Here is a 16,862-nt window from a genome sequence, read left to right on the forward strand (position 1 = left end):
CAGTCAGTCAATAAACAACTGTTTAGTGCTGCAAGGCTAAAGCTATCAGGTGTCAGCTTTAAGTCCCAACCCAATATGGTGAGCGTCTCTAGAAGCAGAGGGGCTAACCAGGAAAAATGGAGCAGGTCAGAGTTTCTGTGATGATCAGCAACAGGACCAGGTCTCATTTGAGTGGAAATATAGTTCAGCCTATGGGCAAGATGGGGAGACAGCCTCCCCTCCTTGACCCTCCCATCCCCCCTCCAACAAACTCAACCCTTTGGTGGTTTTATTGGACTTCGATTTTAATATGAGTGAACAGTGTGATACGGCAGTCAAAAAACCTAATTCAACCTCAGGCTGCATAGAGAGATGTGCAGCTCCCCCAAACAAGGTGAATGTCCTGCTGTACCGAGCACATCTGGAATGCTGTTTGTGTTTGGATCTGGGTTCCACATTTTAGAAAGGGTATTGATGAGCTGGAGGTGATCCAGAGGGGAATCAGCGTGGTGGAGGGGCAGGTGAAGGAGAAGGGGATTTTTAACCAAGAGAAGAAAAGACTTGGGGGGGGGGGGGACTAGATACTTCTTCTCTAGTCATGTGAAGGATTAGACTCGTACTGTTTAGCCCCAAAGAGGATAAACAGGTGGCAGCATCAATGAGGCAAATTAAAGCTTGCTATACGGAAAACTTCCTGACAGAGCTATGCCAAAGTGGCGCGGGCTGCTTCCCTCTGGAAGCAGCAGCAACTTCCCCCACTGAAAGGTTTTAAGCTGTGGCTGGATAAGTACTTGTCACAGGTTGTGCCTCAAAGAGGGTTGGATCAGGCCCCCTAAGGTTCACACAAGCTCCGAAGAGGTGGATGCTACGGTTCCTGGAGGGGGGAAGGGAGTCTAGGCTGCAGTTGCCATGGCCTCGCAGTTGCCGTGACAACGAGGCCACGAGAACCACTGCAAGCCGTTAAAGACAGTGCGGTGCGTGAGCGCCTGCGCGAGGTCCTTCAGCATGCCCAGGCGACTCGAGAACTACGAATCCCAAGGTGCGCCGCGCGAGAAGGACTATCCTTCGAGTTCCCGTACACGGCTCTACAGGATGACGGCACAGGAAACACCTGGGTTGGTCCTGTCGGCGCAGGAAATTTGTACCTTCATGAATAATTAATAAAGGGCCACTGGCTCTCGCACCCTGCCCTTCCCCCCCCAACCGAGAACCCAGGGCGGAGAGATGGGAAAGAGGTCCATTCCATCTCCAGATCGCTTGCACCCAGGCTTGCTTCTGTCGTGGGAAAAGGCCTGGGCCTTCTGGAGACGCAAAGGTATTTGAACCGACCAGGAAGTGCGCAATCGCTCGCCGGGTAAGCCGGAATCGACGTACCCCGTAAGGCCGCTAATGGTTGTCAAGACGACGACGCGGGAAGTTTAATTTCCGGGTCAGGCCGCGGTGCCTGCTGGGATTCCAAGCTTGTAGTGGTAGTTCTTCCTTATTAGAGATAAGAGCCGAGCCAGCATCGAAATAGTTTCGGGGCTCAGTGGGGAGATCAGGGCCCGGCCTGTGCGACGATTCTCGACCCTCCCCGCGGCCACGCTGCGTGCCCAGCTTTGGACAACATGACGACCCTAGTGAGTGGGAACAGCGTGGGCGGCCCCCGCGATGTGTGGGTGTGTGCATGCAAGAGTGTGTGTGACCCTGGTGAGTCGTGGGAGCGGCTTCGGAGCGCCCCCATCCCCGTCTATGCGCGTGCAAGTTTGTGAGGACGTGTGTGTGACCCAGGGGAGTGGGAGCGGCTTGGTTCCCCTCCACCACCACACCCGCCCCCCACTGCTGCCTGTGTCTTTGCGTGCACGAGTGGGTGGGTGTGTTCATTCCTGTGCATGTATCAGTTAGCAAGCATTTCTGAGGCGCCCACTATGTCTTGGACACGGAGCTGAGCCCTGGAAATACAAAGCATGGGATAAATAGTCTCCGTCCTCAAGAAACTCACATTCTTATTTTTTCTTTTAACTTGAATGTAATATTTATTTGGTGAGTTTACATGTGAGGTCATTTACAAAAGAAAAGTTACAGAGAGATGTAGCTTTGAGTGCAGTTTCAAATATTTTAAGAACAGGCCACAGTCCGTGAAGATTTGGAATGATAATATTGAACAGCACGTGCGTCATTTTCTTTTGTGTGGTTTTTTTCCACACCTCCCCAGGGAGAGGAAGGGAGAAGAAAATGTCAGTGTCAATGAAAATGCGGCCATGCAAATAAAAACCCTTTTAGAGAATCAGAGGAATTTTAAGTTGGGGTTAAGTAACCCTCCTGAAGTCACCAGTGGTTGTCCTGGAAGGTGCATAATTTAAAGACTAAAAATGGAGAGCCTTTAGATCTGAACTGTCACTATCCTGGTTGTCAAAAAAATTTCACTTCCCAGTTAGCTAACTTTAGACCTATGATCTCCTCCTAAAGCCAGGAGGAACTCACATTCTTCTGAGGGAGATACCGTGCAGAGAACTTTGCACAGTTCTGTATTGTAAGCCATCTGCACAGATGGCTCCATTGGTTTGTCTGCAGCTCTGTGCCCATGAGTAAGTCTTCATGAGAGTGTGTGCCAGAGGCCATGGGTGTGTGCCAGCCCTTATGTTTCTACTAGTGTCTGTGCCTTTGCCCATGTGCACTTCTGTTTTTGACCATGGACCTTGTATTTTAAAGTGTTTGTCATACTTGTTAACCAATGCTCTATGACTCTGTGTTTCTCTCTTTTTCTCTCCAGGGGACCAGCAGCCAGACTGTGACTGAATATGTTGTTCGAGTCCCCAAGTGAGTTCTTTGGGGATGGGATGGGGTGGTGTGGTGTGGTGTGGTGTGGTGTGGTGTGGTGTGGTGTGGTGTGGTGGGATGTGGAGGAGTGCTCAAAGCCCAGGTACAGCTTCCTTCCTACTTATAACTTTCCTACTGACTGTTCTATTCCTGCAGGAACAATCTCAAGAGGTACAATATCATGGCTTTCAATGCAGCTGACAAAGTCAACTTCTCCACCTGGCACCAGGTAAAATTCTGGAATCCTGGCATAGCCTAGGAGCCTTAAGAAAAAGGTAAAGGAAACTGAGTATGGATCAAAGAGTGGGGGTTGGTACCCTCCAGGCTCAGAGATGAGGGCATCTTACTGCCACTCCCTCAAGTATATATTAGATACTTATTTTTGCTCAGCTTGTCATTGTGTCTTATGGGACACAAGAGAAACATAAGAGGAAGATCTCTTTTTAATACCAAACAATGTAACTAAGTAAATATTACATTAGAAAGCTGAGACAGGACTGTAGATCATAGAGGTAATTGTTCAGTAAAGGCTTCTTAAAGAAGGCAGGGCTTGAGCAGAGCTTTGGACAATGGAGGTGACTAGCATGAGGCCAGACAAGCCAGCTCATCTGGGGTCTGCGGCAGGTGAGGCAAGGTGTCCCCCCAACCATCCTTGCCAGGGGCTCTGGGATGAGGTTGCTTCCTACACGCCAGGCCAAGATGGAACGCGATCTGAGCAACAAGAAGATCTATCAGGAAGAGGAGATGCCAGAGTCTGGGGCCGGCAGCGAGTTTAATCGAAAGCTCAGGGATGAGGCCAGGAGGAAGAAGTATGGCATCATTCTCAAGGCCTTCAAGGCCGAGGACCAGCCCTGGCTACTCAAAGTCAATGGCAAAACAGGCAGGAGGTGAGTGATCCTTTTGGAGGCCCCCAGTTTAGGCTCCTCAGGGCTGACTTCTGCCCTTCGTGGGAGGGAAAGCAGGGCAGGGGGCATTCTTCATCCTTTGGTGGATGAAAAATACAAGACCAGAAAAGGTCTCAGGGAGCTGTTGGTCTGCCTGAGGGCTAGGACCCAAGGCTCTTGGCCCCCATCCTGGGCCACTTTCCTAAATCTGTCAGTGCCTTGAGATTGAGATTTCTGTCCCTGTCCCTGTTGAACTGCAGCCAGGCCTTCTGAGGGGAGCAGGCCCTGGATGAGTGGCTAGGGCCCCTTTCCTCCTGCCTGCTGCAGGTTCAAGGGAGTAAAGAAGGGTGGTGTGACAGAAAACACCTCCTACTACATCTTTACCCAGTGCCCCGATGGGGCCTTCGAAGCCTTCCCTGTGCACAACTGGTACAACTTCACTCCTGTGGCCCGGCACCGGACACTCACTGCAGAGGAGGCTGAGGAAGAATGGGAAAGGTGAGCAGGAGGGAGGAAGGGGGTAGCAGTCATTCATTCTGTCAGAGAGCGCATCTGAAATACTTCTTCTGGACCTGGCACTGTACTAAGGGTTTGGGATGCAAAGAAAGGCCAAGGCAGCCCCTGCCCTCAGAGGCGTATACATTCCCATGGAGGAGACAGCGTGTAAATCACTGGGTACACAGCATAGATGAAGGACAGCTCCAGGTCTCCAGCTGTCCTGCCCTTCTCAGCCTTTGCCTAATGCTAGTTGTGTGCCTCTCTAGTGCACTTACCACGTCACGGCATGAGTTCTTGTGATCCCTTTATATGTCGTCTACCTCCTAGTGACACAGAACCACCTCCCTACACCTTCTGGGCCTTGGTCCATTTATCTTTTGTGTTCAACAAAGACAATGGAGGCCTGAGAGTTTGCCCTCAGTCATAGAGCTAGTAATTGGAAAAATCATCTTATTGCCTTTGAGATCTTGGATAAGTCCCTTACCCTCATTTCTTTCAGTTTCCTTAGCGGTTCAGTGAGGGCGTTGGCGTGGGTGGCTTCTGAGTTTGCTTCCACCTCTAGATCTGTGGTCAGTATCACAAGCAGAATCCTACCTAGCTCTCCTAAGTCCATATGAAGGGCTCTTGCCACTGCTTCACGGCTGTGGGAGACGCACACACACCCCAGTGCAAACAAAGGAGCCGTAAGCCCTGAAGGGAAGGGAGAGAGATCTGAGTTGGGCATGGTCAGTCTGGGAAGGCTTCCTGTCCACCCTGGAGACCCTCCGTGATCCGTACCCCTTTTTGTAGGAGGAACAAAGTGTTGAACCACTTCAGCATCATGCAGCAGCGTCGGCTGAAGGACCAGGACCACGATGAGGAGGAGGAGGAGCACAAAGAGAAGAAGAGCCGGAAGAAGGCCAGTGAGCTCCGGATCCATGACCTGGAGGATGACTTGGAGATGAGCTCTGATGACAGCAGTGGCAGTGGAGAGGAGGGTGAGGACGGGGCCGGGGGTGGGCGGTGTGTACGCAGGGCAAACGCCCCCAGAGGATCAGTGACCAGCACAGGGTAGGCCCTGACCTCATCTGCCCTCCCCAGGGGAGAAGGTCCCCAGGACCAAGAAGAAGGCAGCGCCCTCCAGAGGGGGCAAGAAGAAGAAGAAGAAGGGCTCTGATGATGAGGCCTTTGAGGACAGTGATGATGGGGACTTTGAGGGCCAGGAGGTGGACTACATGTCAGATGGCTCCAGGTGAGAGAGACAGGCCACCCCACTTCGTCCTTTCAGACCTGGAGGCCAGGTCTGCTCGCCTGCCACAACCTGCTCACCTGTAGCCTGTTCTTTCCCTCACAGCAGCTCTGAGGAGGAGGCAGTGGGGAAACCCAAGGTGGTCAAGCAGGAGGAGGATGGCCCTAAAGGTAGGTGTGGCCTGGGAGCAGGACCCTTCTCTCACTTTGTCTCCCCTTGTGAAGAGCAGGGCCCTGGTCACAGTCCAGTTTGGTTCAGCCAGTGTTGCTTAAGTGCCATCCGCTGAGGAGCCTTGTGTTTGAGAGAAGGAAGCCCTGTCATCAAGGGGCTTACGTTCTACTTGGGGGAGAAAGCATGTAGCCAGAGAGGTGCAAAGGAGATTCAGAATCACTTTAGGGGGCAGCTAGGTGGCACAGTGGATAGAGCACCGGCCCTGAAGTCAGGAGGACCTGAGTTCAAATCTGGCCTCAGACCAAACACTTGACACTTACTAGCTTTGTGATCCTGGGCAAGTCACTTAACCCCAGCTGCCTAAGCAAAAAAAAAAAAATCACTTTAGGAAGGGGGAAGCAGGGGGATAGGCTGGGAGTGGAAGTGCTGACAGTGGTGATCAGAAAAGGTCTCCAGTGGGAAGGGTTGCTTCAGTAGAGTATTGAACAGAGCTGGGCACGCCAGAAGGGAAAGGTCAAGAAGAGGAGGGCTCCTGGCCTGGGGGACAACCTGTGGAGAGGCTCAGTTGTTGTGTATAAAGAACAAGAGCTTTTGAAGGCTATCATGTGAAGTACATGTGGAAATGTAGGTAGGGACCAGATTGGAAATGGCTTTAAAGGCCAACAGGAGCCCATATTTCAGCCTAGAAACAGGAGAAAACTCCTGAAGCTTGTTGAGTCTGGGAAGTGACATAGTTCTCTATAAATCCTATGATTTAGGGATAGTAATTTGGCAACTCTCTGGAGGGTGGCAAGGAGAGAGGAGAGATGGGAGGCAAGGAGACCAATAAGGAGGCTGTTGCAGTGGTCCAGGTGAGATGAGAATCTGAATTAGCAATGGAGAGGAGAATGACATGAGAAATAGAGTGGTAGATAAGACAAGACTTGACAACTGAGTGGATGTGAGTGGTGAGGGAGAGGAGAGAGTGGAATGTGCCTTGAAGCTTGTACATCTGGGAGCACTTGAACTCTTAAAAAGAACTTGGGAAAATTTAAAAAAAATGGAGAAGTGGGTTTGGGGGGATGTGATGTGGGGGATGTGTACTTTAGTCATGTTGAGGAAATAGAAAAAGCAATGATGTTTACCAGTTAAGAGATCACTGGTAACCTGGATGAAAGTGGTTGCAAGATTGAGTCAGTTTGGCTTCCCAAAGTCAGACCCCTGCCAGCGGTTGAGAAGGGAATGGCGGGTGAGGAAGTGGAGCCAATGAGTGCGACAGACTTTCTCTGTGAGGAAGGCTGGGAAAGGAAGGCGAGAGATACCGGCCTGAAGCTGGAGAGGATGGTCAAGTCCAGTGAAGTTGCTTTAGGATTGGGGTAGGTGGGGGTGTGTTGGTAGGCAGCAGGGAAGGAGAGCCAGTGGCTGAGAAGAGAGAGGCTAGGGTCAGGTCAGGAGGGCCTGGGGTCACTGGCGCAGTGGAGAGCTCTTGCGTCCCTCCCAGGCATCGATGAAGAAAGTGAAAGCAGTGAAGAGAGTGAGGAGGAAAAACCCCCAGAGGAGGAGGAGAAGGAGGAGGAAGAGAAGAAGGCACCTACCCCCCAGGAAAAGAAGAGGAGGAAAGGTGAGTGTGACGAGGGAGAAGGAACTTGCCTGGCACTGGGGACCTTCCTCAGTGTGGCCCAAGCTGCCTCTCCCTCTCCACCTTTGTTTCCTCCTTTCCTCTATGCCCTCTGTGGGTCAAGGGAGTGCCTCACCTTCCCTTCAGGCACCCTGCACTCATTGCTGCCCTTGTGCTTTTAGTCATAGCGCAGCCTCTCCACTCTCCCCTGAGCTGCTCCCAGGCTTTCTTTGGAGGCCACCTGAGCCCCTCTGCCTCACTAGCAGCTCCTCCTTGAGAAGCCCCACTCCCAGGCATCTCTGCCTCCAGCTTTATCTGGCTGGGGGGAGCAGTGGCAACGAGCTCAGTGCCACACACTTACTGAGGCTAATTCTTGGGAACGTTGAAGACAACTGTTGATTCTTTACATGTCAGAGTCTGGTGTCTGTCACTAGACTAGCTGCCTGAGGGCAGAGCCCAGGAGAGGTGGGCCTTTGGCACGGGCAGTGTTTGTTGGGGACTGAGGGAAGAGGGAGCTGGGGGTGGGGAGGGCAAAGGGCCCCAGGGCACAGTGCTCGGGCTCCTGTTTGACCCCTCAGGAGACAGCAGTGAGGAGTCAGACACCTCTGAGGAGAGTGACATTGACAACGAGGCATCCTCGGCCCTCTTCATGACAGTGAGTATGGCCCAGTGGGACACAAGTGAGGGGACTTCCTCCACCCCCAGCCCACGCAAAGGCTGGCTTGTGTTTGTCTTCTCCCTTGGTTCAGTCTGCCCTTCCCCATCCCATCTCTGCAGAAGAAGAAGACGCCCCCCAAGAGGGAAAGGAAGGCCTCAGGCAGCAGCTCCAGGGGAGACAGCCGCCCAAGCACGCCCAGCGTGGACAGTGGCAGCACGTCCTCCACCCTCCGGGCAGCTGCCAACAAGCTGGAGCAAGGTGAGATGGGGTCCAGGCCTCATCCCCTCTCCTCACAGGCCCGTGTCCCCGGCTGGGGCTGGTTCTGCCCCCGTTTGTGTCTTCTGATAGGCACGGTAGGCTTCTCGATGCCTGCAACTTCACCTTTTCAGACCACTTTCCCAGCTTTTCTCTTAGAGCAGGTTCTGTTATCCCCATGTGAGGGCAGAGGCTGAGGCCCAGAGAGAGCAAGGGACAGGCCAGACTTACCCAGGGAATGGGTGGCAGGGCCCAGACTAGACACAGCTGGTCTAGGAATCTTCCTTCTCCTGGGGCCACCTGCTCGCTAACAAAGCTCACCTGGTTCTGTGCTACTGTGGGAGGTGCAGGACATGTGCCCAGACCTGGCAAGGGGACATCCCACTGTACTCTGACACCACAATATTGTGTTCAGTTCTGGGGCCACGTTTTGTGGAGCACTGAAGGGTTAATGTATAAGATCTTCCCTATCCACAGCCTAAGCCAAGGGACAAGGAACTTCCCTCACGTATTGTTCTGGGATTTGTTCCATGCCAAACCCACCTTGGGGAACTATTCCTTAAAAGCAGGTCTTGAGGTAAACATCCAGGGACTTGGCCAGTTCCTGGGTATTGACCCGAGACATTTTTGACATAATAAAGATTGTCCTTGAGGTTGGAGAGTTTTGGCCAGAACTCTCAGGACCTTAAGATCAATCACCTGTTCCTTGGCTCTCTGCCTTCTTTGTGTAAGGATGATAAAAAAGGGTCTGTCTTGGGAAAGGGGCTTTGGGAGTCTCCCCTCAGAGAGGAGGCTCTGGCCATAGGGACTTTCCCAACTGAGACCCTGACGGCTGTGATACAGGACTCCCCCAGCCAGATGTTCAGGAGTTGGTGCTTCCTCAGATTGGTGATGTATTTCTTCTTCTTTATCTCTCTATCTTTCTGTTAACAGTCTTTGTTTCTAAGATTGTATAATCATATGTAATCACATTTATGTGCATGTATGTTTATGATAATTGTGTGGGACAGTGGCCACACTAGAATTAAAAGTTCGGAGGCTGAGTCAGAGATCAGAAAAGGTTTTATGCTTTCTCATGAGAAAGGGCACAGCCCTCGTCGCTTGACCAGTGACAACCAGGGAGTGCAAAGTCTGTTAGTGGGGAACAAAGTTTTATAGTCTTAAAGGGATATCCCCTCCCCATTCCTGAACCCTTCTTCCCATTGGCTGGGTTTCAGGGTGCACGATCTAAATGCCACTTTCTCGGAACCTTAGTGCAATATCCTTATTTGGAAATATTTGCCTGGAGGCAAAGGATTGGGAAGACTTTTGATAACCATTTAGAAGTTCTGCGGAGAGCCAAAGGCCGGGGAAGACTTTCAATAATGGAGTCCCGCCTGGAGACAGATAAGCAGGAAGCCCCTGGTGGTTAAGCTAGCAGTCTTTAGAAATTTTTACCTTACTAGAGGAATTGGAGTACAGGTTACTTCTTGCAAGTTTTACTGCCTTAGGGGCACAAAGGGGATTTATGAGGTTTTTTTGTTTTGTTTTGTTTTGTGTTTAATGAGGCAATTGGGGTTAAGTGACTTGCCTAGGGTCACACAGCTAGTTAAGTGTCAAGTGTCTAAGGCCAGATTTGAACTCAGGTTCCTCTGACTCCAAGGCTGGAGCTCTATGTACTGTGCCACCTAGCTGCCCCGATTTGTGAGTTTTAGTACTGAGGAAACTTCATCTATCTCACACATTATTATCATTATTAAATCATTTCTAATCTAGGAAAAGTGTGAATGTGTCTTTGTGGGTACAGATCCGAACCTGTGAAACAAATTATAAGTGCTGTGCAGCCTGTAACACCTTACTCTTACAAATTGGCATCAGGAACAGGATCTGTGTCACAATGCCATTGCTAAAAAAATCAGAAGTTAAAGTTAAAGAATAGGAAATCCCTGGCTGGGAAGGACTCCCATATTCCTCCCTTGCTAAAGAGTGGGCTAAGAATACTGGCCCTTGTGAGGATTGGGGGAGCCGTCTCAAACAAACTGAACCATTGAATGTCATTAGATGTTTAGAGGATATCCCAGTAGAAAAAGGGAAAGAGATAGGGGGAATAAGTAGAAGAGGATGGGCTTTGTTAACTGCATCCCCAGTTCTGGACACTATACCCTAGCCTTCAGCATTTGAAAGGGGATTAGGATAAAGGCAAAATTCCAGCACAAATTAGGGAAGTAAAACATAGAGATTATAGGCCCCATATAAAAAGGTTCTACAACTGTGGCAAAAGCTCTAAATGACCCTGGAGAGGAGGCCTCCCTAATTTATGGGAACCCTGATAAATTTAAACAAGGAAGACCCATGATAATTACAGGATTAGGAGGAAAAGAGATACAAGAGAACAAGTTACTATACCCATTAAAATAGGACAATTACCTTGTCGAGATTATACTGTAGTAGTAGTACTCATTCCTGAATATATAATTGGAATAGACATTTTAAGAGGAATGACTTTGCAGCTACTGGATGGATGATATCAATTTGCTGTTAGTGCTCTAACCATAAGGGCAGTGTTAGTAAATGCCGCCTGTGTCTTTACCACCACCCGCTAAGACCATTACCCTAAAGCAGAACCGTATACCCAGAGGGCAGGAGGAAATCACTGCTACTGTTAAGGAATGTGTTGATGTAGGAGTACCGATCCCTACTACTACTGAATGGCATAACCCTGTATGGCCAGTTTAAAAAAAAAAAAATCTGATGGGAAGTGGAGAATGACTGTTGATTATAGGCAGTTGAATAAAGCTACTCCTCCTTTGTTTCCAGCAGTACCTGACACCATTACTTTGATTGAACGTATTCAAAAATATTCAGGACATTGGTATGCAGTGATAGACTTGACTAATGCCTTCTTTACTATACCAATAGATCCAGCTCAGTGGGATCAGTTTGCTTTTATTTGGCTAGGGAGACAGTATACATTTACCTGCCTACCACAGGGATATTTACATAGCCCCGCTATTTGCCATGGGATAGTGGTGGTACATCTAGATGAGTTGAAAATGAAAGGAGTGCAGATAACTTATTATATTGATGACATCTTAATACAAGGTGAAGTTTGTCAAACGGTGGAGGAAAATTTGCATATTTTATTAGAACATATTCGGGACCTGCACACGCAGTAAAATTCTTAGGGATTTACTGGAATAAGGGGCACAGAGAAGTAGATTTTCTTCCCTCTACTAATAAAACTGAGGCCCAGAAATTCATAGGACTTTTTGGATATTGGAGAACACATATTCCCCATTTAGGACAAATATTGCGCCCACTTTATAAGGTGACTAGGAAGAAATATGAATTCATTTGGGGCAAGGAGGAAAAAAAGGTGTTCGAAGAAGCCAAAGCTGCAATCCAAACCATGTTAGATTTATGGCCTATGGAAAATGGCCAAAAAAAAAAAAAAAGAAGAAGAAGAAAACGGCCCTGTAGAATTACAAGTATCTGTCCAAGAGGGATATGCTGACTGGAGCCTATGGCAAAAACAACAGGGCAGGAATGTTCCCTTAGGATTTTCAAGAAAGCTGCCCTCTGCTGGGGAAAATTATTCCCCTTTGGAACAACAACTTTTAGCTGCATATTGGGCATTGGTAGAGACAGAACAATTGGCAATTGGTCATGAAGTAGTCTTATGACCCAAAATTCCTATAATGCATTGGATAATGAGCATCCCTGTCTCTCATAAAATAGGGTATGTCCAAGAAGCTAGTATTATTAAGCGGAAATGGTATATTCAGAATAGATTAAAAAGTGGGAAGGCAGGAATTTCTACATTACATGAAAAAGTTTCAGAATTGGGAATGACACAAAATGAGATACCACCGGCAAAAGCCACCAGGAATTCACTAGTAGAATGGGGACAGGGATATGACAGGAAAAAGACATGCATGGTTCACTGATGAATCGGCTAAATATAGAGGACAAGTAAGACATGGAAAGTGGTGGCATGCAACCCCACTACAGGAGTTACTCTGGAAAACACAGGACAAGGGGGAAGTAGCCAATTAGCTGAGCTAATAGCTGTGCATTCAGCTATTAAGAATGAACAAGGGAAAGAATGCTATGTATTTACAAATTCCTAGGCTGTGGCTAATGCATTAACTACTTGGATGCCATATGGAATGAAAATGGTTGACAAATTCATGGGCAGGATATATGAGGAAAAGAATTGTGGCAGGATATATGGAATTGGTCTTATAATTCTAACGTTTCAGTTTTTCACGTAGATGCATATACTTCGACGAACACCCTGGAACGTGAGTATAATGTACATGGGGATCAACTAGCCAAAATAGCAACAATACAGCAAGAAGATCAGGAATATTATTCATTAGCACAATGGGCACATCAACAAGCGGGACACCTTGGAGTCCAAGCCTTACAAAGGTGGGCCTTGGACAGGGGAATTTCCCTCCCAATATCACTATTAAAACAAATACAATCTGAGTGTTCCATATGCCAAATGGAAAAGGAGAGACCAATTCCCCACACTGTCAAAGGTAAACTAGCCCGAGGAAGGCTGCCTGCCCAAATTTGGCAAATAGATTATGTTGGTCCCTTACCAATGGACAGAGGTTGCCGATATATTTGTACCTGTGTAGATCCTTATTCTGCAGTATTGGTAGCATGCCCATATAAGAATGCCACTCAGAAAAAATACTTGTAGGACTATAGATATCATTACTTTATATTATGAATCCCCTCTACAAATACAAAGTGACAATGGAACACACGTTAAGGGAAAAGAAATAGACCACTATTGTTCATATCATAATATAGAATAGATTTATCATATACCTTATTATCCCCAATTGTTCCCAATCCATGGATAGGTCAGATCTAGAGGCCAACTGAAGGGTTAATGTGTAAGATCTTCCCTATCCACAGCTTAAGCCAAGGGACAAGGAACTTGCCTCACATATTGTTCTGGGATTTGTTCCATGCCAAACCCACCTTGGGGAACTATTCCTTAAAAGCAGGTCTTGAGGTGAACATCCAGGGACTTGGCCAGTTCCTGGGTATTGACCGGAGACATTTTTGACATAATAAAGATTGTCCTTGAGGTCGGAGAGTTTTGGCCAAAACTCTCAGGACCTTAAGATCAATCACCTGTTCCTTGGCTCTCTGCCTTCTTTGTGTAAGGATGATAAAAAAGGGTCTCTCTTGGGAAGGGGGCTTTGGGAGTCTCCCCTCAGAGAGGAGGCTCTGGCCATAGGGACTTTCCCAACTGAGACCCTGACGGCTGTGATACAGGACTCCCCCAGCCAGATGTTCAGGAGTTGGTGCTTCCTTGGATTGGTGATGTATTTCTTATTCTTTATCTCTCTCTCTTTCTGTTAACAGTCTTTGTTTCTAAGATTGTATAATCATATGTAATCACATTTATGTGCATGTATGTTTATGATTATTATTATTAAATCATTTATAATCTAGGAAAAGTGTGAACATGTTTTTGTGGGTACAGATCCGAACCTGTGAAACAAATTGTAAGTGCTGTGCAGCCTGCAACACCTTACTGTTACAAGCACGTTGACATTGTGGGAGAACGCACCCAGAGGAAGATGACCAGCATGGTGTAGGTCGTGGAAACAAGGCCCTACAGGAATCAGTTATAAGGAATCAGATGAGGACACTGAGGCCCAGAGAGGGTCTGTAGTGGAAGGGCTAGCATTGCCATCTTGATGCTCTTATTCCCAATGAGTCTTTGGAGAGGGACCAGAAGACCACTCAGGAGGAGGACTGAAGAGGGGATTTCTGTTCAGGTGTAGACAAGCCTGATCTTTGACATTGTGGTTTGCATGGTTTCCTGCAGGGAAGCGCCAGACGGCACCCAGTGATACACCTGCCGCCAAGCGCCTGAGATTAGATGCTGGGCCCCAGAGCATCTCGGGGAAATCCACCCCCCAGCCCCAGTCTGGCAAATCCACACCCAGCAGTGGGTGAGTCAGGAGTGGTTTCTGGGGGTCTGGGGGCCGGGGTGGGCACAAGAACCTCAGCCCCCTGACGCCACTGTTTCTCCCCACAGTGACGTGCAGGTGACAGAGGATGCAGTGAGACGCTACCTGACCAGAAAGCCCATGACCACCAAAGACCTGCTGAAGAAGTTCCAGACCAAGAAGACGGGGCTGAGCAGTGACCAGACGGTCAATGTGCTGGCCCAGATCTTGAAGCGCCTCAACCCCGAGCGCAAGATGATCAATGACAAGATGCACTTCTCCCTCAAGGAGTGAGGCCCAGGCCCAGTGTGGGCCACAGGGCTCAGCCCGGACACAGGAGATGCCCAGACCTGTCCCCCACCCCCTGGGGGGGAATAAAAGCTGCTTGGGATTTTTCTCTCTGGCCCTGTGTGACTTCTTGGGGTGGGGAGACCAGGGCTCACAGGGTTATGGATTTGGAGCCAGAGTGGCCTGAGAACCATCTCCCCGACTCTACAGATGGGGAAACTGAGCTCCACAGAGGGAACGGGCCTGGCCTAGTGTCAACACAGGCAGTGAATGGAGCTCAGACCTTGGGACTTGTCAATCCAGTGTTCCCCTTCCCCATTCCCACAGGGATAGCCTTCCATCAGGGGAATTAGTCCTGAGTCCAGGTGTGGAAACTTCCCCTCTCTACACTGCACTTGGCTGCTGCTGGGAATATCTGGGATGTCAGGCTAATTCTGGGGAAATGCCTGGCATTCCCAGGAGCGGCCTCTCCTGTCCCCCATCTCCTCACCCACACCTTATATGGGAAGGTCCAAGTGGGCTCTTCTGAACCCCCGGCTCACCTCATCCCCCCACCCCCTCCTTCACACAGGCCATGCTTTCAGGGACCGGGCTTGGACAGCTTGGTTCTCTTCCTAGTGACAGGGACCCTGAAGGGCTGGAGGGGACCCCAGCCTCACTCTGCCTTACCCCTCAGACAGTTGTGGAAGAGCACCAAGTTCCCTGGTCCCATCGATGGCTCAATGATGAAGGGATAATATGGGATCTGATGGGTGTTTCCTGTTTTGATGTTGGAGCAGCCAGGCCCGGAGACAGGGGCATGATGCCTTAATCCCCTGTATCCTAGAAAGGTTTGAGGAGGGATTTCCCACCATCTGTTGAACATGTGGCTGTCCTCACCATGCTCCCATCATTGATTATTCTGCCTTTCCCTCCAGCTCAGCTTGAGAAAAGAGGTGTGTCAACACTGTCCATTCTGGCCATCCTGATTTGGGGAAAGCCTCCTTCCCCTAAATTTTAGGCAATGAGATATGGTCACCTCCAGCCCAAGGTAGAGATGCTGCTACTCTTCCTCATGACAAGTCTCATAAATTAAGGGATAGTGGAAAAAGAGCTTTGGAATGCTGGGGGAGGGAGCAGCCTGACTTAGATGTTGGGGGATAGTGGTGGGAGCAACTTTCTCCCTGAAGAGTCCACACGTGAAGCTTGTACTCTTTCTTCCCTAACCACTACTGATGGCCCAAAGCGGATAGGACAAGTGCTGTGAAGTAACTGGTAGTGACGCTGGGTTAACATTCAGGTCTTCTGGCTCTGGTGTGACAAGGGTTAATGTTCTGGGCCACCCACCCAGCTATGACCAGCTCCTCCTGCTGGGGGTGGGGGAGATATAGTGGAGTGCATGGAACCCTTGAGTCTCTAGCTCTCCTACAATCCACAGCTCAGCATGGCCCGGGCACTGATTCTCCTCACTCTCTTGCTGCTCCTGCCTCCCAGCCTTGGGGAATTGCCTTCTGTCTCCAGACCTCCAGGCTCACCTCTGGAAGAGGAGCCCACATCTGGGGAATTGAGGCTGGTTCCTGGAGCTTCAGATGCATACCTCAGACCTGGAAAGCTGCCTTCAACCTATGGGACCAAGAAGTCATGGCTAGGTAAAGGATTCCCCAGTAGGGCAGGCAAGGGGGCTATTGGTGTGTTCTCTAAGTAGACAGAATGATATGACATCTCAGTTCTCCAGAACAGGTCTCCTATTAACCTTTTACTTGCAACTACCCTCTAACTCAGGCCTTGCTCTTCTTGTTTCTTCTAGAGGACCACTTATTACCATCTGCTTCAGAAGCCCGGGTATCCAGGGCACCACCTGAATGTCAGTTGCAGAGCCTGATACTGTCAGTGACCGAGCTAGGTCTTGGCTACAATTCTGATGAGACCATTGCCTTCCGCTACTGTGCTGGCAGCTGCCGCAGTCCCCGTACCCACTATGGCCTGACATTGGCCAACCTTTCAGGTAAGGGCCAAGTGAAGACCCAAATCTGCTGCCATCCCACCCAATATGAAGATGTGGTCTTCCTGGACAACAAACAGCAATGGCATCATCTGCCCCAGCTCTCCGCTGCTGCCTGTAGCTGTGGCATCTGAAAGGCCTGCTAACCCAGTCCACAAAGCCCACCAATCCCTTCACCAAGCTGTGCAGCAGTGCTGAGACCCACCCTACCTCTCACCCAGCACTGCCCTCCTTTCTCTTCTCTGAGGTTGAATGTAAAATGCATTCCTCCTCTGGCTCCTTTGTGCCAGGGCCCAATGTGTCCACTTTATCAGCATCCTGCAGCCTCACACCTGGCCTGCCCATGGACATGTGGGAATACACAGTTATTGACTTGGTAACTGAGGGGAAGTTAAGTCCATTCTCCAGAGTGGGTGTGATGGAAAACTACGGGGACTTTGTGGAAGAGGGACATTGTTAATAAAAAGGCTATGACTGCTATGCACTAGCTGTGTGCTAGGCTCAGCTCTTCTTTTCCTTAGGACTGACTGCAATAGCCCTTTATCCACTCAGTTGGGAGGG

General features: G+C 49.5%; 2 protein-coding genes across 4 annotated transcripts; both read left to right on the forward strand.

Moving 5' to 3' along the window:
* The first annotated feature begins 1,138 nt into the window (after positions 1-1,138).
* LOC114035082 (general transcription factor IIF subunit 1) lies at positions 1,139-14,428 on the forward strand. Of its 2 annotated transcripts, XM_027851048.1 has the most exons (13): positions 1,160-1,598; positions 2,732-2,778; positions 2,935-3,007; positions 3,472-3,665; positions 3,990-4,160; positions 4,950-5,137; positions 5,241-5,391; positions 5,494-5,558; positions 7,040-7,159; positions 7,735-7,811; positions 7,934-8,072; positions 13,909-14,035; positions 14,122-14,428. In XM_027851048.1, the coding sequence occupies exons 1-13, from the start codon at positions 1,587-1,589 to the stop codon at positions 14,324-14,326; spliced, it is 1,569 nt and encodes a 522-aa protein (XP_027706849.1). In that variant the 5' UTR covers positions 1,160-1,586; the 3' UTR covers positions 14,327-14,428. The 2 variants fall into 2 exon arrangements, with proteins under 2 accessions (XP_027706850.1, XP_027706849.1); XM_027851049.1 differs by lacking the exons at positions 13,909-14,035; positions 14,122-14,428 and adding an exon at positions 8,913-9,636 and having other exon boundaries at positions 1,139-1,598.
* Positions 14,429-14,536: 108 nt separating this feature from the next.
* PSPN (persephin) lies at positions 14,537-16,780 on the forward strand. 2 transcript variants are annotated; one of them, XM_027851050.1, is made up of 3 exons: positions 14,537-15,350; positions 15,738-15,948; positions 16,107-16,780. In XM_027851050.1, exons 1-3 carry the CDS (start codon positions 15,324-15,326, stop codon positions 16,433-16,435), a joined length of 567 nt encoding a protein of 188 aa, XP_027706851.1. In that variant the 5' UTR covers positions 14,537-15,323; the 3' UTR covers positions 16,436-16,780. The 2 variants fall into 2 exon arrangements, with proteins under 2 accessions (XP_027706851.1, XP_027706852.1); XM_027851051.1 differs by having other exon boundaries at positions 15,821-15,948.
* Positions 16,781-16,862: the final 82 nt, after the last annotated feature.

The sequence above is a fragment of the Vombatus ursinus genome, unplaced genomic scaffold, assembly GCF_900497805.2.
Source record: "Vombatus ursinus unplaced genomic scaffold, bare-nosed wombat genome assembly UNPS02009173.1, whole genome shotgun sequence".
In the NCBI taxonomy this organism is placed as follows: Eukaryota; Metazoa; Chordata; class Mammalia; order Diprotodontia; family Vombatidae; genus Vombatus; species Vombatus ursinus.

Bases quoted from the DNA above. Each gene is read 5' to 3' on its own strand.
- PSPN (XM_027851050.1), top strand. From the start codon at position 15,324: ATGAGATATGGTCACCTCCAGCCCAAG. The intron at 15,351-15,737 runs GTAGAGATGCTG...TACAATCCACAG, and splicing joins ATGGTCACCTCCAGCCCAAG to CTCAGCATGGCCCGGGCACT. The intron at 15,949-16,106 runs GTAAAGGATTCC...TGTTTCTTCTAG, and splicing joins GACCAAGAAGTCATGGCTAG to AGGACCACTTATTACCATCT.
- LOC114035082 (XM_027851048.1), top strand. The intron at 7,160-7,734 runs GTGAGTGTGACG...TTGACCCCTCAG, and splicing joins GGAAAAGAAGAGGAGGAAAG to GAGACAGCAGTGAGGAGTCA. The intron at 14,036-14,121 runs GTGAGTCAGGAG...TTCTCCCCACAG, and splicing joins AAATCCACACCCAGCAGTGG to TGACGTGCAGGTGACAGAGG.